This window comes from Hyla sarda, chromosome 10, assembly GCF_029499605.1.
Source record: "Hyla sarda isolate aHylSar1 chromosome 10, aHylSar1.hap1, whole genome shotgun sequence".
NCBI classification, from domain to species: domain Eukaryota; kingdom Metazoa; phylum Chordata; class Amphibia; order Anura; family Hylidae; genus Hyla; species Hyla sarda.
This window is the reverse complement of record NC_079198.1, coordinates 94750783-94776167: the sequence shown is the minus strand read 5'-3', so window position 1 is coordinate 94776167 and position 25385 is coordinate 94750783. Positions and strand designations below refer to the sequence as shown.

At 41.6% G+C, this 25385-nt stretch overlaps 1 protein-coding gene across 6 annotated transcripts in view; it reads right to left on the bottom strand.

Moving 5' to 3' along the window:
* Positions 1-25385, bottom strand: part of C10H1orf159 (chromosome 10 C1orf159 homolog) — a 67868-nt gene that overhangs the window by 20080 nt on the left and 22403 nt on the right. For 5 of the 6 annotated variants that reach the window (XM_056542514.1, XM_056542511.1, XM_056542516.1 and 2 more), the window contains exons 3-7: positions 25070-25185; positions 13412-13527; positions 12470-12542; positions 9620-9689; positions 5730-5831 (exon numbers count right to left, since the gene is read on the bottom strand). In XM_056542514.1, coding sequence (XP_056398489.1) covers positions 5730-5831; positions 9620-9689; positions 12470-12541 — 244 coding nt within the window. In that variant the 5' untranslated portion in view covers position 12542; positions 13412-13527; positions 25070-25185. The remainder of the gene's footprint in view (positions 1-5729; positions 5832-9619; positions 9690-12469; positions 12543-13411; positions 13528-25069; positions 25186-25385) is intronic. The other variant, XM_056542515.1, reaches the window with a different exon arrangement.

Below are 25385 nucleotides of genomic sequence, written 5' to 3'. Positions count from 1 at the left end.
TTCCCTAATAAAAGTTTGAATCACCCCCTTTTCCCATAAAAAAAATAAAGCAGTGTAAAAAAAAAAATAACATATGTGGTATCTCCGCGTGCGTAAATGTCCAAACTATAAAAATATATCATTAATTAAACCGCACGGTCAATGGCGTACGCGCAAAAAAAATTCAAAGTCCAAAAAAGTGTATTTTGGTCACTTTTTATACCATTAAAAAATGAATAAAAAGTGATCAAAAAGTCCGATCAAAACAAAAATCATACCGATAAAAACTTCAGATCACGGCGCAAAAATGAGTCCTCATACCGCCCTGTACGTGGAAAACGAAAAAAGTTATAGGGGTCAGAAGATGACATTTTTAAACGTATAAATTTTCCTGCATGTAGTTATGATTTTTTCCAGAAGTGCGACAAAATCAAACCTATATAAGTAGGGTATCATTTTAACCGTATGGACCTACAGAATAATGATAAGGTGTAATTTTGACCGAAATATGCACTGCGTAGAAACGGAAGCCCCCAAAAGTTACAAAATGGCGTTTTTTTTCGATTTTGTCGCACAATGATTTTTTTTTTCCGTTTCACCGTGCATTTTTGGGTAAAATGACTAATGTCACTGCAAAGTAGAATTGGCGATGCAAAAAATAAGCCATAATATGGATTTTTAGGTGGAAAATTGAAAGGGTTATGATTTTTAAAAGGTAAGGAGGAAAAAACGAAAGTGCAAAAACGGAAAAACCCTGAGTCCTTAAGGGGTTAAAAAAAGGTACAGACCAGAGTCTGCACGGGAGCAAATTATATTGCCAACATATTCCACAGCTTTATTCAACAATTGTTGACATTCATATCAGTCCCTGTCTTGCAAACTATTTTCTCCATCTTAAAACATACATAAAAAGGGATAAATTCATAGGAAGCTCCCAGTAGAAACCCCCCAAAAAAAGAGAGTAAACAAACTCAATGCCGAAATGTCTCCTGTCAGATTTGCACCCTGACACCAATGCTGCAAGGCCCACCACTGAAAGGACACATATCACTTTTACAAACTTTGACAGGTCATAAGTTTAGATAAGTGTGTCCGGATTGAGACCCCTCAGTCAATAAAACAAGGGGGCAGAAATGCTTAGCCGAGTACGGTGTTCCTTTGTTTTAGCATGGCTCTCCTTGGAAAGTTTACATGCATTGGTACACCTCTTGCCCTGCTCTTTAAGGAGAGCTGTGCGGAAATGATTGGGCACACTACTCAGCTGAGCGCTACCTTAGATTTAGGGATTGGCGGGGGTCTCAGAACCTCGACACCTAGTGAACAAATCTTCATCCCATGTCACACCCATTTAATTAAATAGGAACATTCAAAAACAGATGCTGATTTATTTATAGTATGAATAGCATGAAGACTTTTTGGCAGGATGAAATTAATGAGCTGAAGAGAATAAAAAAAAAGAATAAAAAAAATAGAATTTTCCAATATACTACAAATGGCACCATTTTAGGTCTTTTCATGTATCTGATCCTTTTTTGGGACACTTTATGTAGTAAAATAACTCAAAACCTTCAAAAAGGAAAGAATTCAGTGATTTACTGCACGTGCAGGATTACTGCTAGAACAGCACGTATGTGAACCATGGGATAAATGACAAGAATTCAGACCAAGCAAGGTGGACTGGTTTTTCAGATATGCAAATATTTTCTAGAAACAACAATGATGTGCAAATGATCAGAAAGTACTGGAACAGGGTGATCTATTTAGCAGCTGACCTCACCTACTACTCCCACAGTTTAGCTTCTTGCCAATGAAAAAGACTCAGTTTCTGGACTATATCTGAATGTAACCTATAGATAACTTAAGGGGGTTATACAATCCTTTGTGTTCCCTAAAGCTATGCACATTACAGGTTGTTCTTGTAAAGTTCCCATTGAAATCAATAAGCCGTTTGTGTAACGTACAGAATGGAGCAGGAGATACTCATTGCAGCAGAACTCAGTTTCTGGGAAAAACTTTTTTTCTAGATCTGGACAGCTCATTTAAAGAGTCCTAGGGAAAGGTCAAACGTTTTTATCGGTTGGAGTCTGAGTGTTTAGACCACAACCAATTCACAAGAATGAGCCAGGAGAAGTGACCATCCAGAAGCCTCTCTCCCTGCTCTGTGTACGAGACCAAGATGGTCCCATAGACTTACATTCGTTTTGGTCAATTGACACACAGCAAGGAGAGAGGCTTCTGGCCAATCACTTTTCCTGGCTCATTCTTGTGACTGGTCGTGGTCTGAACACTCAGACCCTGACTGATCAAAACTTTTGATAAGTCTCTATGACAGATCACAAGTAATTTTTTTTTTTTTTTTTTATGACCCTGCCCATTTAAGTAGTGACAATGAGATTCCTACATCGTGCCTGCTGATATAAAGCATTAAACACATCTGTATTAAAATCCAATGGTCCTAAACTAAGAAGTAACCTATGCAAGGAATAAATCAGCCTTTTAATTTTATTCTGTAATTTCAAATTCTAAATTTTTTTATTTTTTTATTTTTATTTTTTTTAACATTCCTTTGGATTTTTATTTGACAGGTTCAGATACTTAAACAGTGATAAACCAGTATGACCTGGTCTTCCCGCATTGTCTGCTTCTTTTCTTCTCTCTGTCAGGTGGACATGAGGTGACTCGTCTGTGTGAGTGTAAGACATATGAAGCAGCGGAGATGAATGCTGCTGCTCCTGTCCAACTGGGTCTACAGCTTCTGCAGCCACATCATACACAATATTATTGGATGAACGGTGCATTGACTGCTATGTACCATCCATAACATACAAAAGGATGACTGACTGAGGAGGGGGCTGTGAAAAAAATAAAGTCCCTATAGAAGGGGGCTTTAACTTGTGGCTCACCACCTGTTGCAAAATTCCAACTCGCAGCATGTCTTGACAGTTACCGGCTGTTCTAGCATGCTGGGAAATATAATTTGCTTAACACCTTAACGACGCAGGATGTAAATGTACATCCTGGTGAGCTGGTACTTAATGCAACAGGACGTACATTTACGTCCTATGCTTAACCGTGAGATTTCGGAGCGGCAGGTCATGCGCGGCAGGTCCCGGCTGCTGATAGTAGTCAGGGACCTGCCCGATCACGCGGATGTCCGCCATTAACCCCTCAGATGCCGTGATCAATACAGATCACGGCATCTGCTGCATTGCAGACACTAAAATGGATGATCGGATCACCCGCAATGCTGCCGCGGTGATCCGATCATCCAGCATGGCAGCCGGAGGTCCCCTTACCTGCCTCCGCTGCCTTCCACGGGTCTTCTGCTCTGGTATGCGATCGAGCAGACCAGAGCAGAAGATGACTGATAATACTGATCAGTGCTATGTCCTATGCATAGCACTGAACAGTATTAGCAAAAATAAATTTTTTACACTAACATGCTGGTGTTGCCCTATACTTTTCATTTTGACAAGAGGTAAAAGGGAAAAAAGCCCTCCAAAATTTGTAATGCAATTTCTACCGACTACGGAGATACCCCATATGTGGGCGCAAAGTGCTCTGGGGACGCACAACAAGGCCCAGAAGGGAGAGTGCACATGTACATTTGAGGGGATTTGCACAGGGGTTCCTGATTGTTACAGCGGTTTTGACAAACGCAAAAAAACAAAATCCCACATGTGACCCCATTTCGGAAACTACACCCCTCACGAAATGTAATGAGGGGATGTAGCGAGAATTTACACCCCACTGGTGTCTGACAGATCTTTGAAACAGTGGGCTGTGCAAATAAAAATTTTTGTACAGCCCACTGTTCCAAAGATCTGACAGACACCAGCTCAAGCAGTCTAGTTTCCAAAATGGTATGCCATGTGGGGGTTATTTTGCTGTCCTGGCACCATAGGGGCTTCCTAAATGCAACATGCCCCCTGAGCAAAATTTGCTCTCCAAAAGCCAAATGTGACTCCTCCACTTCTGAGCATTGTAGTTCGCCCGTAGTGCACTTCAGGTCCACTTATGGGGTACCTCCATACTCAGAAGAGATGGGGTTACAAATTCTTGGGGGTATATTCTGCTATTAACCCTTACAAAAATGTGAAATTTGGGTGGAAACACATTTTTGTGAAAATTCTTCTTTTTTTTCTTCTTTTTACTACATATGCAAAAGACGTGAAACCCCTGTGGGGTATTAAGGCTCACTTTATTCCTTGTTACGTTCCTCAAGGGGGTCTAGTTTCCAAAATAGTATGCCATGTGGGGGGGGGGGGGGGGGGGTTTGCTGTTCTGGCACCATAGGGGCTTCCTAAATGCAACATGTCCCCCAAAAACCATTTCAGAAAAACGTACTCTCCAAAATCCCCTTGTCGCTCCTTCGCTTCTGAGCCCTCTACTGCGCCCGCCGAACGATTTACATAGACATATGAGGTATGTGCTTACTCGAGAGAAATTGGGCTACAAATATAAGTATACATTTTCTCCTTTTACCCCTTGTAAAAATGCAAAAATTGGTTCTACAAGAACATGCGAGTGTAAAAAATGAAGATTGTGAATGTTCTTCACTTTGCTGCTATTCCTGTGAAACACCTAAAGGGTTAAAATGCTGACTGAATGTCATTTTGAATACTTTGGGGGGGGGGGGGGGGGGGCAGTTTTTATAATGGGGTCATTTATGGGGTATTTCTAATATGAAGACCCTTCAAATCCACTTCAAACCTGAACTGGTCCCTGAAAAATAGTGAGTTTGAAAATTTGGTGAAAAATTGGAAAATTGCTGCTGAACTTTGAAGCCCTCTGGTGTCTTCCAAAAGTAAAAACATGTCAATTTTATGATGCAAACAAAGTAGACATATTGTATATGTGAATGAAAATAAATTTTGGGGGAATATCCATTTTCCTTTTTTCATAAAATTTTGGGATTTTTCACCAAGAAGGGATGCAAGTTACCACAAAAGTTTACCAATATGTTAAAGTAGAATGTGTCATGAAAAAACAATCTCGGAATCAGAATGAAAACTAAAAGCATCCCAGAGTTATTAATGCTTAAAGTGACAGGGGTCAGATGTGCAAAAAAATGGCCGGGTCCTAAGGTGTAAAATGGCTGGGTCCTTAAGGGGTTAAAGGTAGAGATCACTGTACAGTGGTCCCTCAAGTTACAATATTAATTGGTTCCAGGATGACCATTGTATGTTGAGACCATAACTCTATGGAAACTTGGTAATTGGTTCTAAAGCCACCAAAATGTCATCCAAAAATAGGAAAAAAGTGAGGATTAAACAAAAATATATAGATAAAGCAAGTCGTTACATATACCAGTAAGAAAGATTATCTGGGAGATTTAAATAATTATGTAGAGGACAGGAGCTTCTTCATAGTCCCATACAGTACACACAATGTCCTAAAAAAGTAAAATGGAGCCGCCCTCACCTGGTGTCCAAAGAAGCAGCTAACTGTGCCACATGTAATACCTCCCTGTACTGTAGGGGGAACTACCAGACAGAAATTCAATGCATACCCTTCAGTAATACAGGTGTTTTTACCAGTGGATGTCCATTCTGATTGGTCGGTTCTTCCAGCCATTGACATGTTTCACAGATCTGGGCTGTCCGTAGCATTGTATGTTGAGTCTGGTTTCAAGTTACAATGGTCCAGAAAAGACCATTATATGTTGAAACTATTGTATGTTGAGGCCATTGTAAGTTGAGTGATCACTGTATATTCCCATCACAAAAATATATTGAAGAGGTACTTACCAAGTCTGCACGCTGTCAGATTCTGAAACACATCTAAGCCGGTTTCATTTGTACATTTAATACAGGAGAAGCTTCCATTGTTTGTCCATACCTGATAACATCCTAAGAAAAAAGTTCCAAAGAAAAAGACATTTCAAAGAAAAAGAAGAGGAATACCTACAACATGTTGTGACAGTCCATGGAGACTTAAAGGGGAAGTCCAGTGGTGAAAAACTTATTCCCTATCCTAAGGATAGGGGATAAGTTTCAGATCGCGGTGGGTCCGACCGCTGGGGCCCCCCCGCGCTGGCCAGATAGCGTGTGTTGACCACCGCATGAAGCGGCGGCTGACACGCCCTCTCAATACAATTCTATGGAAGAGCTTGAGATGGCCGAAGGTAGCGCTCTGGCCCTGCCATAGAGTTGTATTGAGGGGCGTCAGCCGCCACTTCGTGCGGTGGTCAACATGCCCCCTTCCCGCGGGCTGTCAGGGCCCCGTACAGGAGATCCTGGGGGGCCCCAGCGGTTGGACCCCCCGCAATCTGAAACTTATCCCCTATCCTTAGGATAGGGGATACGTTTTTTCACCACTGGATCTCCCCTTTAAGCAATAGGCTGGATTCACATGCAGCAATTTGCTGAATTTTTTTTTTAAATTGCATTGAAATGCTATACAAGTGATACAAAATGTACACCAGTATTTTGGCTCAAGTTGATAAAAATTGTCTTGTTGCCCAGTGACCAACATATAAGCCGTATTAACAGAATTTCTGAGATTCACAAAAAAAGTTATTACTTTCAATACAGAAAAATTAAACCAGTAGGATTAATGGTGCGTGTTAAAATAGAGTGTTTTGTTTCTATGTTTCTTTTCTCCTGCATACACCCAACATACCAAGCAGAAACCCACCCCATTCCTTAGTCAGCGAGCCCTCTTGGGATTATGTCATTTAATATGGTTTGCGCACTGAAGAGATTTTGGGTGTGATTCGAAGTCAGAACAAATGCTGTGAACACAACCTAACCGTCTGTCATGCTTAGAATAACTGGTCTCAGCCGCTTCTGTCCTTACAGCATAAGCATGGAATCTCAGTATGTAGAATGCCAAGGCTATGGTCCTCCTGTTATATCATTGCTGTATATACACAAAAGTAAGGCATAGGAAGCTGTGATTCTCACCGTCAACCATAATGTCTGGTGTCATTGCTGTGTCTTGTGGATTTCGGAGTAGTAAAATATCAGGCAGAGTGAGTCGGGACTGTTGCACAGCACCAATCCAGGAATGTGTTGGGTGACAACCGAAGATCTTCTTAGCCCTATGCTTTGTGCTGTGGTCACAAAATCTCCATCAGAGATGATGCAAGGTTATTCCCAAATCTTCTCTGCTCCTCCCTGCTGTAGGCTGGAGTTCATGTAGTATGCATGTGACTAGCAGTATGTAGAGTCATCTGCAGCCTCTGTGCCCTAACGTGGGTCATATTTGGTGGCCCAGTGTGAGTTGTACCAGCTGCCATGCCAAACTTAGCCTGGTGACTGAAGTATTATAAGGTTTTCTGGACAGTTGTGTGTTCAAGTGCTGTAGGCCTATATAACTGTATTGCCTTCACTGCAAATGTATTTAACTGTCATAACATACACCTAGTTTTACAGCATGAAGAGGGTTACAATTTTACAAAAATTGTCCTGCATTTCACTGTAAAGGAGGCATAATCTAGTCACAGCTAAAGTCTCCTAGCCAACAGATGCAGGTAATGTCCCAGCACCAACCACTTAAAATAGGAAGAGGTGGTTCTTCTTTTCTCTAGTTAGTTGAATCCTGAGCTTAGTTAGGGGAGCACATGTTACGCTTCAGGTCCTGTCATATCCTTGAGGAGATTGTACTAGTGAGCCTAGGTCAAGTTAGAGTGAGTCTTACATTCCACAGTTAGACCACAAAAGTTTACTTGTCTATAAGCAAAATTAGGACTGTTGCACACTGCCCCCCCCCCCCCTTTTCTACCTCCTTACTGCAGCCAGACTCTTGCTCCCCAAGCATTGGCATCTCAGCAACTTCCGGAAATCCAGCACTGGACCAACAAGGTGGATCAGCTCTACCGTTTGGAGGAAATGTCCCACTGGGAGTCTTGTACTAGAGCATCCTTTCTTGGAATCTGGCACGCGTGGGGGAGGTTTAGAAATGTTGACAAGCGCCCACACTCTCAGGTGACACCAAGTGCTCCCTATCTGCTTGTTCTCATTCTGTATTATTTTGTTTTAGTGAGCTTTGTGTAAGGGAAGCAGATTTTTTCATTTTTATTTTAAGGATATTGTGGGATTCTATATTAGAGACTTTGCAAGCAGCCGTTGTGGATCAGCCCCATAAAATCCACATCCTGGCCACCAATGCCAGGCAGAATGCAGACATTGTCCGTCTGTGAATGCAGCATGACAAACAACAGATTACAGATTATTTTAAAGAAAAATATCACTTATCTACGCCAGAAATCCAATGCACAGCTTGGGGTTTCTGACCCTCATTTTGAATTTGCATGCCGTGGTTTTTTGAGTCCTGCCTGCCCGCCCATTGTATGTAGGAACAAATCTTATTATTAATTTTGTTTTATTTTCATCCACTTTTTGAAGACCATGTTGGCAAAAATCCATGGTAGATTCCCATTAAGCTTAAGGTGTCACGTAGCATATTTTATACGCTGCGTATTTCAGCTTTGAAATACGCTAAAGATGTCAGTGCCAGCAAAATCTATGGCACTTAAAAGGAGATATGTCATACAAAATAACGTATCCCCTATTTGCAGGATCCCCCGCAATCTCCTGTATGGAGTCCCAGCTCTCCCCAGGAGTGGTGCATCCCAATCCACACCTGAAGCTGCAGCCACTATACCCTCTCCATATATCTCTATGGGAGAGCCGTTCGGCTTTCTTTGCCTCTCCTATAGAGATATATGGAGGGGCGTGGTGGCCCCAGCTTCGGCAGGCATCATGACGCGCCGCTCCAAGGAAGAGCCGGGGCTCCGTACAGGAGATCGTGCGTGTGTGTGTGCTTGGACCCCCCCCCGATCTAAAACGTATCCCCTATTCTGCAGATAGGGGATACGTTTTTTTTGTATGAGACTTTTCCTTTAATATTTGCAGTGTATATTATTAAATTTAGGAATTGCTGCAGGAGTGACTGCATGAAACACGTTGCTAAACAATAAAGAAGAGGTGTATATCTTTGACCAAAACTTGCTGTAGGCCGAATTTGCAGTGTATTTGCTTGAGTCAAATACACTGTGGATGCGCTACGTGTTACCCTACCTAAAAGAAAATGTATATTTGTTTATTTATTTTTTTAACAGTAGAAATACCGAAATACCTTGGACATCTACTTTGAAATCAGTGCAGATTTCCACCAAGCAAATTGGATGTGAATCAGAGTTTGCACTATTATGATGTGGATGATTCAAGTTTCTGTTGAATATTCCTTTAGGCTTTTTTTTTTTTTTTTTTTTTTTTTAAATACCGTACATCCTTTTTTTACATTGTGAACCCTAACAGATTACAATTATCAGTTGTTTTTTGCAGATTTATAGTTAGGGCATCAATATCACTTTTCAAAGCACAAGGTGCTGCCATCCCAAGAGGTGCAATGCTCAATACCAGCAACCAAGTAGTATAGTGAATGTGGGCTACAGCCTACAGCCCTCTGTGTGTGACAGTTCTATTTATGGGCTACACTGTTGGATGGACCATTATAAGCCACACTTCTCTTTACACCCATTATAGAATCTATCTCTGGTGCGGTGCATGAACATTACACATTCCATAGCTGCAGAACTAACGTAACACTTTAACCATTATTCATACCCCTGTAATTAATAGAGAGCACATTGTGGTTGGCACTTGCAGGCAGTGAACGTGTTCGGAATTACCTGGACTGCATCGCATATCTACAGGGCAGGAATCGCTTAAGATCAGTCTGTCACTACAGCAGTCAGAGACCTAACGCAAGCAAATAAAGATAAAATAAGGTTAAATAATGAAGAGGGATGATGCCAAGTCATAGAAGCTATGGGAGTTCAATCTAGAAGTATGGGGGTTGGCTTAATTGACTGCAGTGTGTTCTGGCTTACAGAAGAGAAAAAAAAATGTGAGTTTGTTCACATACCCAAAAGCGGATTATTCTGCATAAAATCTGCCATGTACAGTATTTGGGTATCATTACACAGGACTTAAATGCTGCAGATTTTTTCAGATTTCGACTTTGCCTTATGTCCTTTGGATAGGGGGATACGTTTTCCTTCTTGAGACTACTCCTTTAATAGGGAAACTGAAAGAAATGTGCAGCATATCCTCCCTGTGTGAACAGACCCTTACAGTTGCACAGAGTTGATGAAATCTGTATAAATCACATCCACATGCTGCATATAAAATTCCACACCTAAATAACTCCATTGCAGATTTTACACCCATGGATTGATAAACCATTTTTCGGAAAAACAGCAGATTTAGCACTGATTGTCCCTATTGACTTTAAAAAAGGGAAGTCAAAATTCACAGTATACTGTATATACATTGCAGATCTGCAGCAAAATTTACTGCTGCAGACTTTAAATACATTGTTATTATGGTAGCAGAAAACAACCAATCTGCACCCAAATCTGCAACAGCAAATAAATCTGCACCTTAATGCACGCTGTATACTGCTGTGTTTTTTTTTTATTTATTTATTTATTTATTTATTTATTTATTTTTTTATGCAGAAACACTGCCAATTTTCCATTGAGGAAAATCCACAGCATATCCACTCTGAACATTTTATACAATTTGTGGGCATTTACAGGGATTCTGTGAGATAAGAAAATCATGACTGCTTTACTCCAGAAACAGCACCACTCAAGTCAATAGATTGGGACTGGTATTACAGCTCAACTTGTTCGTTCAAACGGTGCGGACTGCAAGAAATGAGCCGTTTCTGAAATTAAGACATCACATTATTCTTATCACATACAATCTTAAGAATTAAATGTTTGCTCTAAACAGCCCCTATTTATTTCCCACCATAGAGCACATTGATCTGATAGAGGGTGGTCCTGACCTTCCATGAGCAAGAACCTAGAGCTGCATTAGGTGAAGCACCAGCATTAGAAGTGCCAATATCCATAGAAGTCAGTGGATGCAGAATGATTGTGATGAGCTACAATGCAGGACAATTGCAGCCGGCTAAGACTATAAAAATATATATATATATATTGAGAAATATAACAAAATGTTACGCCAGTATTTACTTTTCTCAAGGATTGGCAAGTTGATATATTTATGTGCAATGTGGTTTCACAATGAACTATTTTTCAGTATAAGCGATGCTCAGTTTTTTTCCCCCCAGTTTATAAAACCCAGTTTCTTATACTCTAAGGGTATGTTCACATGTACGGATTTTGCTGTAGATTTCTTTCTGGTAAGTCAATGACAAAATCTGAAAAATATGCACATGGGAACGTACCCTATAGGCGGAATTTATTTTAGAACAGAATAATTCTACTTGCAAATTCTGATGGTGCAGCCTCTCATTGTCTTCAATGGGATCCTGCAAGACCGAAAATTCTGCCACAATTCAAATTCTGGACTCCTTCAGAAGAGCAGACCTGTTCTACTTTGAATTCTCCCACCATAGTTTGCAGTACACTTTAATGAAACTGATCTGCAATACCACACATAAACTGAGGACAAGAGAGGTGCTGTTTTTGGAAGAAATCAGCTGTCTTTTCACTCCTGGATAAGCGCTGTAAGAAATATGTATTACTAATACTACTCCCTTTACAACTGGGGGAGGTGTCTCCTAGGTAAAGCTTCTGCAATAAATAGCATGGAGGAATGAACAGATATACTGGTGCAGATTTACTATTAAAAATTTTCCAGTATTCTTCCACAGTTGCACTGTGTGAACCTAAGGGGTATTTCCCCCACTAAAAAGGCATCCTGATGCAACAACTACATTTGAAATAAATGACATGTCTCTTAGGGTCTATTCACGCGGCTGAATTTCCGCTTGCGGAATTTTGTCTCAAATTAATGCCCATAGACTTCATGGGATTCCGCACTCCCATTCACACTTCTGACTTTCCACTTGCGGAATTCCGGAGTTCTGCCATGTGAATAGACCCTTATTCTGGCTGTCCAGGCATGCTGGGAGTTGTGGTTTTGCAACATCTTAAAAGGCCACAGTTTGCTATATTCTATCTATAGTCCAGTTGAAGAATATATATATGCCTTAAAAGCGGTACTCCGGTGGAAAAAGTGCCAGAAAGTCAAACAGTTTTGCAAATTACTTTTATTAAAAAAAATGTAATCCTTCCAGTACTTATTAGCTGCTGTATTCTACAGAGGAAGTTCTTTTATTTTTGAATTTCCTTTCTGTCTGACCACAGTGCTCTCTGCTGATGCCTCTGTCTATGTCAGGAACTGTCCAGAGCAGGGAAAATCCCCAAAGCAAACCTCTCCTGCTCTGGACAGTTCCTGACATGGACAGAGGTGTCATCAGAGAGCACTGTGGTCAGACAGAGCGGAAATTCAAAAAGAAAAGAACTTCCTCTGTAGTATAAAGCAGCTGATAAGTACTGGAGGAATTAAGATTTTTTTTGTAATATAAGTAATTTACAAATCTGTTTAACTTTCTGGCTCCAGTTGATTTAAAAAATAAATAAAAAAAGTATTTTCCATCGGAGTACCCCTTTAATGTACGAATTTGGATAGATCACACAGAGGGATCTTTATATACATACCAAAAAGTTAGTCGATTCTCCCACGGAATTCATGATGAACCTGCCCAGGAAAACAAGACAGGCCACAGCCATTCTAGGGTCAAAACCGTGTACTGGTATTAATGCACAATAATGATCATATGCATGCTATAGTAATCCTATACAGTGGTCCCTCAAGTTACAATATTAATCGGTTCCAGGACGACCATTGTATGTTGAAATTGTATGTTGAGACCAGAACTCTATGGAAACCTGGTAATTGGTTCTAAAGGCCCAAAAGGTCATCCAAAAATAGGAAAAAGTGAGGATTAAAAGAAAAACAAGTAGATAAATACAGATAAAGCAAGTCCTTACATATAAAAGTAAGAAAGATCTGCTGGGAGATGTAAATCACTGTATGTCAGTGTTTCCCAAGCGGGGAGCCTCCAGCTGTTGCAAAACTACAACTCCCAGCATGCCCCGACAGCCAAAGGCTGTCGGGGCATGCTGGGAGTTGTAGTTTTGCAACAGCTGGGGGCACCCTGCTTGGGAAACACTGGTCTATGTAGAGGACAGGAGCTTCTTCAGGGTCCTGTACAGCACACAGTGTCCTAAAAAAGTAACATGGAGCCGCCCTTACCTGGTGTCCAAAGGAGCAGGTAACCCTGGAACAGGTAAAGTGTACAGAACATGTACTACCTCCCTGTACTGTAGGGGGCGCTACCAGACACCAGTCAGTGCATACACTTCAGTAATACAGGGGTTTTTACCAGTGAAATGTCCATTCTGATTGGTCGGTTCTTCCAGCTATCGACATGTTTCGCAGATCTGTACTGTCCTGTAGCATTGTATGTTGAGTCTGGTTTCAACTTACAATGGTCCAGAAAAGACGATTGTATGTTGAAACTATTGTATGTTGAGGCCATTGTAAGTTGAGGGATCACTGTACTTCTCTGTAATTCCAAATATTAGCAGGCTACTCACCTTGGAATTAAAGCGAAATCTTTTTACCCATGAATTTTTTTTTTTTTTCGCGACTGGTTGCTATGTAACCAGGGACGTTATCTCTAGTCGACTGGATGAGTCTCACATGCAAGGACCTGCCATTAAAAGAAAAATCAATGTAGTGCAGAGGAACTGTTACAGTGTGGAACAGCTGATAATAAGAGTCTAAATCACTGCGGCATGCCGTCTGCGAGTGACAGGGAGATGGGTCAGGGGAAGCCAATTCCCGGCGCACGTCCTCTGGGTAGTGATTGCAGCAGCAGACATAAAGGGTACACATACCAATCATGCAGAGACAACCTCCTGCCGGGCATACACAGATACACAACAGATAACCTGGCCTTCCATTTGAGATTACAAGCTGTAAGGTTATGTTTTGTGCTGGCACGATGATCATACACAAAACCAATTCTCTAATGCTAAAATATAACTCGTGGGGAAAAAACAAAAATTGCAAAACGTATACAGGTTTGTTAGGGTTTAGAACTGGGTAAAATTGACAATATAATAGCAAACGGTAGTATAGAGAACAGAATTCTAAAATACAAATATTGAGTATTCATACTGCCTCATAGAGGAGGAGTTATGTACTGCATCCAATTCATAAATTGCCTTGTTATTATAACTGAAATACCAACAAACACTAAGCTAATATAAGAATATAAAATATTAGTGTTGTATGCACTGTATTCAGCAACATGGCACATGCCGTTTTTATATAGCGTAGATCACTAGCAGAAAAGTGGTGGTATTAACCCCTTAAGGACTCAGCCCATTTTGGCCTTAAGGACTCAGACAATTTAATTTTTACGTTTTCATTTTTTCCTCCTCGCCTTCTAAAAATCATAACTCTTTTATATTTTCATCCACAGACTAGTATGAGGGCTTGTTTTTTGCGCGACCAGTTGTCCTTTGTAATGACATCACTCATTATACCATAAAATGTATGGCGCAACCAAAAAACACTATTTTTGTGGGGAAATTAAAACGAAAAACGCAATTTTGCTAATTTTGGAAGGTTTTGTTTTCACGCCGTACAATTTATGGAAAAAATGACATGTGTTCTTTATTCTTAATACGATTAAAATGATACCCATTATTATATACTTTTATATTATTGTTGCGCTTAAAAAAAATCACAAACTTTTTAACCAAATTAGTACGTTTATAATCCCTTTATTTTGATGACCTCTAACTTTTTTATTTTTCCGTATAAGCGGCGGTATGGGGGCTCATTTTTTGCGCCATGATCTGTACTTTTTTTTGATACCACATTTGCATATAAAAAACTTTTAACACACTTTTTATAATTTTTTTTTAAATAAAATGTATTAAAAAAGTAGGAATTTTGGACTTTTTTTAAATTTTTTTTCGTTCACGCCGTTCACCGTACGGGATCATTAACATTTTATTTTAATAGTTCGGACATTTACGCACGCGGCGATACCAAATATGTCTATAAAAAATGTTTTTTACGCTTTTTGGGGGTAAAATAGGAAAAAACGGACGTTTTACTTTTTTATTGGGGGAGGGGATTTTTCACTTTTTTTTTACTTTTACTTTTACATTTTTTTACATTTTTTTTTTACACTTGAATAGTCCCCATAGGGGACTATTCATAGCAATACCATGATTGATCACAGACCAGAGCAGGAGACGCCGGGAGCCGCACGGAGGAAGGAGAGGGGACCTCCGTGCGGCGTTATGAATGATCGGATCCCCGCAGCAGCGCTGCGGGCGATCCGATCGTTCATTTAAATCGCGAACTCCCGCAGATGCCAGGATCTGTATTGATCCCGGCACCTGAGGGGTTAATGGCGGACGCCCGCGAGATCGCGGGCGTCGGCCATTGCCGGCGGGTCCCTGGCTGCGATCAGCAGCCGGGATCAGCCGCGCATGACACGGGCATCGCTCCGATGCCCGCGGTTATGCTTAGGACGTAAATGTACGTCCTGGTGCGTTAAGTACCACCTCACCAGGACGTACATTTACGTCCTGCGTCCTTAAGGGGTTAAAGGGGTACTCCGGTGAAAATTTTTTTTCTTTTAAAATCAACTGGTGGCAGAAAGTTAAACATATTTGTAAATTACTTCCATTAAAAAATCTTAATCCTTCCAGTACTTATTAGCTGCTGAATGCTACAGAGGAAATTCCTTTCTTTTTGGAACACTGATGACATCACGAACACAGTGCTCTCTGCTGACATCTCTGTCCATTTTAGCAACCATTCATAGCAGATGCATAGCAGATGTATGCTAAGGGCAGCATGGTGGCTCAGTGGTTAGCACTGCTGCCTTGCAGTGCTGGCGACTTGGGTTCAAATCCCACTTAGGACAACAATAAATAAAGCGTTACTATTATAATAACGTCAGCAGAGAGAACTGTGGTCGTGAGGTCATCAGAGAGCATTCCAAAAAGAAAAGAATTTCCTCTGTAGTATTCAGCAGCTAATAAGTACAGGAAGGATTAAGATTTTTTAATAGAAGTAATTTACAAATAGGTTTAACTTTCTGCCACCAGTTGATTTAAAAGAAAAAAAGGTTTTCACTGGCGTACTCCTTTAAGGATTTAACTTAAAGAGCAAGTCCAGCATTGCCAACTGTTCTGTAAGATTCGGTGTGGAGAGACGCTGCATGAACTAGGCCAGTGATCTTCAACCTGTGGACCTTCAGATGTTGCAAAACTACAACTCCCAGCATGCCCAGACAGCCGTTGGCTGTCCGGGCATGCTGGGAGTTGTAGTTTTGCAACATCTGGAGGTCCGCAGCTTGAAGACCACTGAACTAGGCAATACATTCATCTTTATTCTCTTTATCCTCCCTACCTACTTGTCTCTTTCGCTATATGACCTCTCCCCCCTTTCTACCTCCTACTTTTTTTATATACATTATTTTATATCTTCTTCATTGCCTGTTACCTGGATTATTGACCATAAGCTGAGGTGTAATAGATCCGGACTGTAAGGAAGTCTAGAGATATTACTAGTACCATTTTACCGGATCTATGCAGATTATTACCATATTGTAACTTGGTCTTGTTAATATGTAATAACTTGTTTGTTTATTTTATATACTTACTTTCTTTACTATCAAATATGTGTTTTAATGAAAAAATCTTTAATAAAAAAAAAAAAAAAACAGAACTAGACAGTACAGTTGCTTAGCCAACTCTATAATGCCCACTGAGTTCCGTGCACAGGCCCCTTTTCTTGTTAAATGACTCGTGCACGAAACTTGCTGGGAATCAGAATGGTTGCTTCAGCCCCTGTACTGCCCCCAGCATCTCTCTATGCCGAACAGACAGGAGACCAATGCTGGACTTGCACTTTAAATGCGCACACACACACAGGGGAGGACTGACCGGCTTATCTATTCGGACGTTGTCCGAAGGCCAGGCTGTCCGCCGCCTGTCATAGGAAATCTTAAAAAAAAAAAAAAAAAAAAAAAAAAGGGAGGATGGAGGTATATATATTTTTATTAATAATATTGATATATTATAATATAAACACACACTGGGTACGGCGCCGCCGCCTGTCCACACAGGGTACGGCGCCGCCGCCTGTCCACACAGGGTACGGCGCCCCTTCTCCCTGCCGTTTGTGGGACGGTTGGCGGTAGGAACATTACTATTGAGGAAACCGCAACCCTGGCATCACAACATTCAAGGGTTAATACCACTAGACCCTACACTACCACTGCAACACCCCACTCACAGTTACTCTCTCGACACCACAGATATGTAAATTACGTCTATTAATAATCTTAATCCTTCCAGTACTTCTTAGCAGCTGTATACTACAGAGGAAATTCTTTTCTTTTTGGATTTCTCTTTTGTCACGACCACAATGCTCTCTGCTGACACCTCTGTCTATGTCAGGAACTGTCCAAAACAGGAGAAATTCCCCATAGCAAACATATGCTTCTCTGGACATTTCCTAAAATGGACAGAGGTGTCAGCAGAGAGCACTGTGGTCGTGACAGAAAAGAAATCCAAAAAGAAAAGAATTTCCTCTGTAGTATGCAGCCGCTAATAAGTACTGGAAGGATTAAGATTATTTTAATAGAAGTAATTTACAAATCTGTTTAACTTTTGATTAAAAACAAGTTGATTAAAAAAAAAAAAAAAAATTCCACCGGAGTACCCCTTTAAGGTGAGTGAAGGCTGGAGCCAAGTTGAACTGGGTATCACAGACAGAGATCCCAAGTTGGCATAAAAAGGAGGAGGATAGTTCAGTGTTTTTAAGCGCTTGGTGTAGTTAAGGTGATTGGCATTGCCATTCCTCGAAGTACACCATAGCCTAAAGCGCACAGCACAACTCAAGTTGTAGTTTAGAGGTTCTCGAATACAAGTTTAGAGGTAAAGATTTATGGTCTTGAGTTGGAGTCAAGTTAGTGGTCAAGACCGATAAAGGATCACATGGAACCAAGCCAGACTACCACATGAACTTACTGATGGCATTATGCATGCCAGTTTTGTCCTGGCCTGAGAAACATTTCCTTTCTTTTTCATCACTACATCCCAAGTTGGACCAGTTTTTCCAAGTCTGAAGTGGATAATAATTTCAAGGTCCCCTTAGCTGTCTTTGCCTTTGGTGGAGCTCTGGTTGGACCAGACTACCCTTCCATTGCTGGGAGCCAAACAATGATATGCTGTCAAGTTCTCCTAGGGATCCATCTATCTCAGGAAATAACTTCTGAATACACTGACTCTACAAATGTTAATTCCACATGCTAAAGACTATTACAAGTACACCAGAAGTTTGTGTGGTAGCCTGGGGGTGTAGGGTATATGGGGTGTTGCTGTGCGGTAACTGAAGGGTGCTTGTTTAACCCTTATCACTCCTGAAGCCAGGGTGAGGGCTCCTCTGTATATGCTTGTCCTATCGCCGCCCGTCCCAAGAGCGATAGGGTGGTATTAACCCCTTAAGGACACAGCTCATTTTCACCTTAAGGACGCAGGCCTTTTTTGCAAATCTGACCACTGTCACTTTAAGCATTAATAACGCTGGGATGCTTTAACCTTTCATTCTGATTCAGAGATTGTTTTTTCGCGACATATTCTACTTTATGTTAGTGGAAAAATTTCGTCGATACTTGCATAATTTCTTGGTGAAAATTTTTTTTTTTTTAACTTTGAAACTCTCTGCTTATAAGGAAAATAGAAATCCCAAATAAATTATATATTGATTCACATATACAATATGTCTACTTTGTGTTTGCATCATTAAGTTGACATGTTGTTACTTTTGGAAAGAATCAGAGGGCTTCAAAGTATAGGAGCAATTTTCCAATTTTTCACAAAATTTTCAAAATCTGAATTTTTAAAAGGGACCAGTTCAGTTTTGAAGTGGATTTGAGGGGGGTCTTCATATTAGAAATACCCCACAAATGACCCCATTATATAAACTGCACCCATCAAAGTATTCAAAATGACATTCAGTAAGTGTGTTAACCCTTTAGGTGTTTCACAGGAATAGCAGCAAAGTGAAGGAGAAAATTCAAAATCTTCCTTTTTCCCCCCCACTCGCATGTTCTTGTAGACCAAGTTTTTGAATTTTTACAAGGGGTAAAAGGAGAAACATCTTCATAAAATTTGTAACCCAATTTCTCTCGAGTAAGGAAATACCTCATATGTGTATGTCAAGTGTTCTGTGGGTGCACTAGAGGGCACAGAAGGGAAGGAGCGACAATAGGATTTTGGAGAGTGAATTTTTCGGAAATGGTTTTTGGGGGGCATGTCACATTTAGGAAGCTCCTATGGTGCCAGAACAGCAAGAAAACCCCCACATGGCATACCATTTTGGAAACTACACCCCTCAGGGAACATAACAAGGGTCCAATGAGCCTTAACACCCCACAGGTGTTTGACAACTTTTTGTTAAAGTTGGACGTGTACACAAATAAAAAAAATTTTCTCACTAAAATGCTGTTTTTTCACCCAAATTTTACATTTCTACAAGGGGTAATAGGAGAAAATGCCCCCCAAAATTTGTAACCCTATTTCTTCTGAGTATGGAAATACCCCATGTGTGGACTAAAAGTGCTCTGCTGGTGCATTACAATGCTCAGAAGAGAAGGAGCACCATTGAGCTTATGGAGAGAGAATTTGGTTGGAATAGAAGTTGGGGGCCTTGTGCATTTACACAGCCCCCCGTGGTGCCAGAACAGTGGACCCCACCACATGTGACCCCATTTTGGAAACTACACCCCCCACAGAATTTAATAAGGGGTACAGTGAGCATTTACACCCCACTGGCTTTTGACAGATCCTTGGAACAGTGGGCTGTGCAAATGAACATTTTTTTTTCTCATTTTCACGGACCACTGTTCCAAAAATCTGTCAGGCACCTGTGGGGCGTAAATGCTCACTGTACCCCTTATTACATTCCGTGAGGGGTGTAGTTTCCAAAATGGGGTCACATGTGGTGGGGTCCATTGTTCTGGCACTATGGGGGCTTTGTAAACACACGTGGCCTTGAATTCCGGACACATTTTCTCTCCAAAATCCCAACGGCGCTCCTTCTCTTCTGAGCATTGTAGTTTGCCCGCAGAACACTTAACATCCACATATGGGGTATGTTCTTACTCAGAAGAAATGAGGTTACAAATTTTGGGGGGCTTTTTTCTTATTTTCCCTTGTGAAAATGAAAAATTTTGGGTAACACCAGCATTTTTGTGAAAAAAAAGTTCTCTTCATCTTTCCCATCAAACTTTAATGAAAATTCGTCAAACATCTGTGGGGTGTTAAAGCTCACTATACCCCTTGTTACGTTTCGTGAGGGGTGTAGTTTCGAAAATGGGGTCACATGTGGGTATTTATTGTTTTTGCGTTTATGTCAGAACCGCTGTAATATCAGCCACCCTTGTGCAGATCACCAATTTAGGCCTCAAATTTACATAGTGCGCTCTCACTCCTGAGCCTTGTTGTGCACCTGCAGAGCATTTTACGCCCACATATGGGGTATTTCCGTACTCAGGAGAAATTGTGTTACAAATTTTGTGGGTCTTTTTTTCCTTTTAATGCTTGTGAAAATAAAAAGTATGGGGCAACACCAGTATGTTAGTGTAAAATTTTTAATTTTTTTACACTAACAAGCTGGTGTAGCCCCCAACGTTTCCTTTTCATAAGGGGTAAAAGGAGAAAAGGACCCCACAATTTGTAGTGCAATTTCTCCCAAGTACAGAGATACCCCATATGTGGCCCTAAACTGTTTCCTTGAAATACGACAGGGCTACGAAGTGAGAGAGCGCCATGCGCATTTGAGGACTAAATTAGGGATTGCATAGGGGTGGACATTGGGAATCACTGACATAGAATACCCCTAACAGGGTGCCTCCAGCTGTTGCTAAACTCCCAGCATGCCTGGACAGTCAGTGGCTGTCCAGAAATGCTGGGAGTTGTTGTTTTGCAACAGCTGGAGGCTCTGTTTTGGAAACACTGCCGTACGATATGTTTTTTATTTTTATTGGGGGGGGGGGGGGGGGGACAGTGTAAGGGGGTGTATATGTTGTGTTTTACCCTTTATTATATGTTAGTGTAGTGTAGTGTTTTTAGGGTACATTCGCACTGACAGGTTTACAGTGAGTTTCCCGCTAGGAGTTTGCGCCGCGGCAGAAAATTTGCCGCAGCTCAAACTTGAAGCAGGAAACTTACTGTAAAACTGCCCGTGTGAATGTACCCTGTACATTCACATGGGGGTGGGGGGGGGGGGGTGGGGGGAAGGGGCAAACCTCCAGCTGTTTCAAAACTACTTTTGCAACAGCTGGAGGCACACAGGTAACAGAACCTAACTGAAGGTTTTCCAACCAAATTCAGTATTTTCCAACCAGGGTGCCTCCAGCTGTTTCAAAACTACAGCTTCCAGCATGTACTGATCGCCGAAGGGCATGCTGGGTGATGTAGTTATGCAACAGGTGGAGGTACGCAACTACAACTCCCAGCATGCCGAGACAGCTGTTTGGGCATGCTGGGATTTGCAGTTTTGCAACATCTGGAGGGCTACAGTTTAGAGACTACTGCACACTGATCTCCAAACTGTGGCCCTCCAGATGTTGCAAAACTACCCATGCCCAGACAGCAATTGGCTGTCTGGGCGATGTAGCTTTGCAACAGCTGGAGGCACACAAATACAACTCCTAGCATGCTCAGACAGCCGTTTGCAGCCGGGCATGCTGGGAGTTGTAGTTTTGCAACATCTGGAGAACCACTGTTTGGAGACCACTGGGTAGTGGCCTCCAAACTGTGAACCTCCAGATCTTGCAAAACTACAACTCCCGGCATGCCCAGACAGACAACTGCTGTCTGAGCATGCTGGGAGTTGTAGTTTTGCAACATCTGTAGGATCACAGTTTGGCGACCACTACACAGTGGTCTCCAAACAGTAGTTCTCCAGATGTTGCAGAACTACAACTCCCAGCATGTACAGACAGCCAATGCCTGTCTGGGCATGCCGGGAGTCGTAGTTTTGCAGCATCTGGAGCATCACTCACCGGCCAGTCAGATCCCGCCGCAGCCTGCAGGATCCGCCACCGCCACCGGGTAAGAAGGACTTATTCCCTCTGTGCCCCGCTCTCCCCGGACCACCACATGTGGGCGGAGGTCTGGCAGCGGCGATGGCGGGGGCACTTACCCCTGCCATTGCCGCTGCCAGACCTCCGGATCGCCGCTGCCGAACACCCGGATCGCCGCGCATCAAATGCCCACCGACCACCCCCGCCGCCCCTACACATTCGATCACTGATCGGGTTAATCAAATGGGGTCCCGGGCGGGAGTGGTCTCCTGCCGGACACCCCGGGACTTTAGCTAATTAACCCGATCAGCGCCACGGAAGCGCGCACAATGAACGCCGTCTTTATACGGCGGAATGAGTGAAGGTATCGCGTTATCCGCCGTATAAATGCGGCATCCAGGGGGACGGGGGTTAAGCTGAACTTCTCACCTGCCGGAGACAACCGGAGGTGAAAAGTTCAGCCCCCCGGGATGCAGCAGCAGCTGCAATTATGTGAATGAGGGGTATACCCGTCACTCTGCGCGAATGCACTTCAGCATCTGACGGGTATACCCGTCATTCTGCGTTAAGGGGTTAAATAAACGATTGTCCACAACCGGAGATTTTGCCGAAAACTGTCGGAACTTTTACTGCAGCTTTATGCAAGATTAAACTGGAACAGTCCATGTAACAAAGTCTATTTGGAGTTTGACAGCTGGTTGGGACCTCGTGAGTTTTATAGAGCTTAGGAGGTTAATATGCGCTGTTCCACTGGATTTAGTGGATTGGTATTAGATCCAGAAGCCACGCTAGCTTTAGCGGGGATTGGTAGTTAAACTCACGGTTTCGCAAGTTGCAGAATTTGCAGGCTTCTGGCCTGGTCTTGTCTTTGAAAGTAATACGGATCTCCTCTCTCTCTCTGATCGTCCAGCACCCAAGAGAGCGATCATTGGCTGCAGCTCCATTATATGGGCAGGGGCTGGCCTTAAGCTCATTGGTCCATACCATATGTCAATTCTCTTTACAAAGGATTATGGTCCAACATGTGACCATACCATGTGACCTCAGAAGGTCCTTAAGCATAACCTTAATAGAATTAGCATTAGTCATGTGACCTAAGGTCCTGCGACACTATAAAGACAATTAAATATATAATTACTTATACATATAAACATCATAAAATTAAAGAAGGAAGAGGTGACTATGTGCTATCCCATGCGGAGGATGCTACTGGAACGAAGTAACTCTGACCACCTTACAAGGTACGGTAAGCCGGGACACCACATTTGGAACAAATATGTTAAAAAATAAATAAATAAAAACACAACCTTCATGACAAACCACATTTATTATGTATTTTTGACATTTGTGCGCCCCATCCGACAAGGGAATGCGGCTTAAAAGGAGTTTTCCGCTGAAAAACTAAATTTTTTTCATGTAAAACTGGCTCCAGAAAGTTCAACAGATTTGTAAATTACTTCCATTAAAAAATCTTAAATCCTACCAGTACATATCAGCTGCTGAAGTAGAGTTCTTTTCTGTTTGACAGTGTTCTCTGCTGACACCTCTATCTTAGGAACTGTCAAGAGCAGGAGCGGTTTGAGATGGGGATATTCTCCTACTACTGTTAGACAGAAGAGAAGAACTCAACTTCAGCAGCTGATAAAAAAAAATCTTAATCCTTCCAGTACTTATCAGCTGCTGAAGTTGAGTTGTTCTCTTCTGTCTGACAACAGTAGTAGGAGAATATCCCCATTTCAAACCACTCCTGCTGTTGACAGTTCCTAAGATTGACAGAGGTGTCAGCAGAGAACACTGTCAAACAGAAAAGAGCAACTCAACTTCAGCAGCTGATAAGTACTGGAAGGATTAAGATTTTTGAACAGAAATCATTTACAAATCTGTATCTTTCTGGAGCCAGTTGATATTAAAAAAATAAAATAAAAATAGTTTTTTCACCGGACTACCGCTTTAATAAGAGAGGATAAGAGAGGTTTTCACTTGACTGTGTGCCAAAAATTGTGTCTAAAGATTGGCATAAAGTAATTAAATTTAGACGAGACACTAAAGATGTGCCATATTTATCACACAGCATAAGCTACTGTTTTAAATCTGGCACGTTTTTAAACTGCCTAGTCCAGGTTTACACAGTAATAGTAAATCTGCCCCAATATATCCAAGTCACTGAATGTAGCTATCTCTCAGTAAGAAGCAGAAAAGACCACAGTCATCACTCCCCTTAGGCTTTGTTCACAGCTGGGTTAGTGGTTAGTTGCAAGTAACATCAAAAATACTGAACAAAATAGCACAGAATACTGCATTATTTTTTTCCATAAAAATAGCATACAGGAAACTCAGCACACCTCATTATAGTTAATTGGATCCTCAGTGTCTTTCATGGAAACAATTCAGGACAACCATTATTTTCTTTGTTTTTCAAAATTCCCAGAGTCCTTCATGCAAAAAGTTGTCTGGTGGAACCGATATAAATGTAACGTCAAGGATGGATGGCTGTATCAGCACAGTTTAGTAAATGGTGCTGGGGCAGTCACCCACCAGTATATGTGCACCCGCTCTATTATAAAGGGCTAGATAGAAAAATGGCTAAGATTATTCCACCCTATGGATAAGTTTCCACTTGGTTTTTTTTTCTGCCAGTTTTTGGAATACTACCACTGCAGTTTTTGAGCCAATGTCAGAAGTGGATCCATAAGGGAGGAGAAGTGTAAGTTCTTCCTTCATATGTCCTATTCCTTTTGAATACACTTCTGGCTTTGGCTCAAAAAGTCCAGTGGCAGTTTTCCAAAAACGGAAAAAATTTATAAATAAAACACACACACACACACACAAATATGGAGGCTCATATTCCATGTTCAGTCAATGGACTGAACCAGTGTTTCCCAACCAGAGTGCCTCCAGCTGTTGCAAAACTACAACTCTCAACATGCCCGGACAGCCAACGGCCCGTGCTGGGAGTTGTAGTTTTGCAACAGCTGGAGGCACCCTCATTGGGAAACACTAAACTGGACAGTTGCATAAATCAAACAAAGTAAGTAGAGAAAAGTGCAAAGATTTCCAAAACGTATTGGTATTTGCAAAAGTTTGGTGCTGCAAAAAAAATAAAAATGAAATAAAATAAATAAATCACCTTTCTTGAAATGCAGATCCCGACTTCTGAATGTTCCAGTTGGTTAATGTGAACCCAATCACAATGGTGCCGCTGGGACAGGGACATCAGTCGTAGCTTCCGTCAGGAACTGAGGTCTTTCACACAGAAGTAAAAAAAAAAAAAAAAAAAAAATTAATAAATACAATAAAATACATGATCAAGACACATGAAACCAAGGTACTGCGGACAATAAGAGAAGTGGCACCAGGTGACCACAGACATAAGGATAACCATCAGCGCGACTATCATTCAGTGGACAGCAAGCAGCTGCGATTCCCACTTCATGTATATTTTC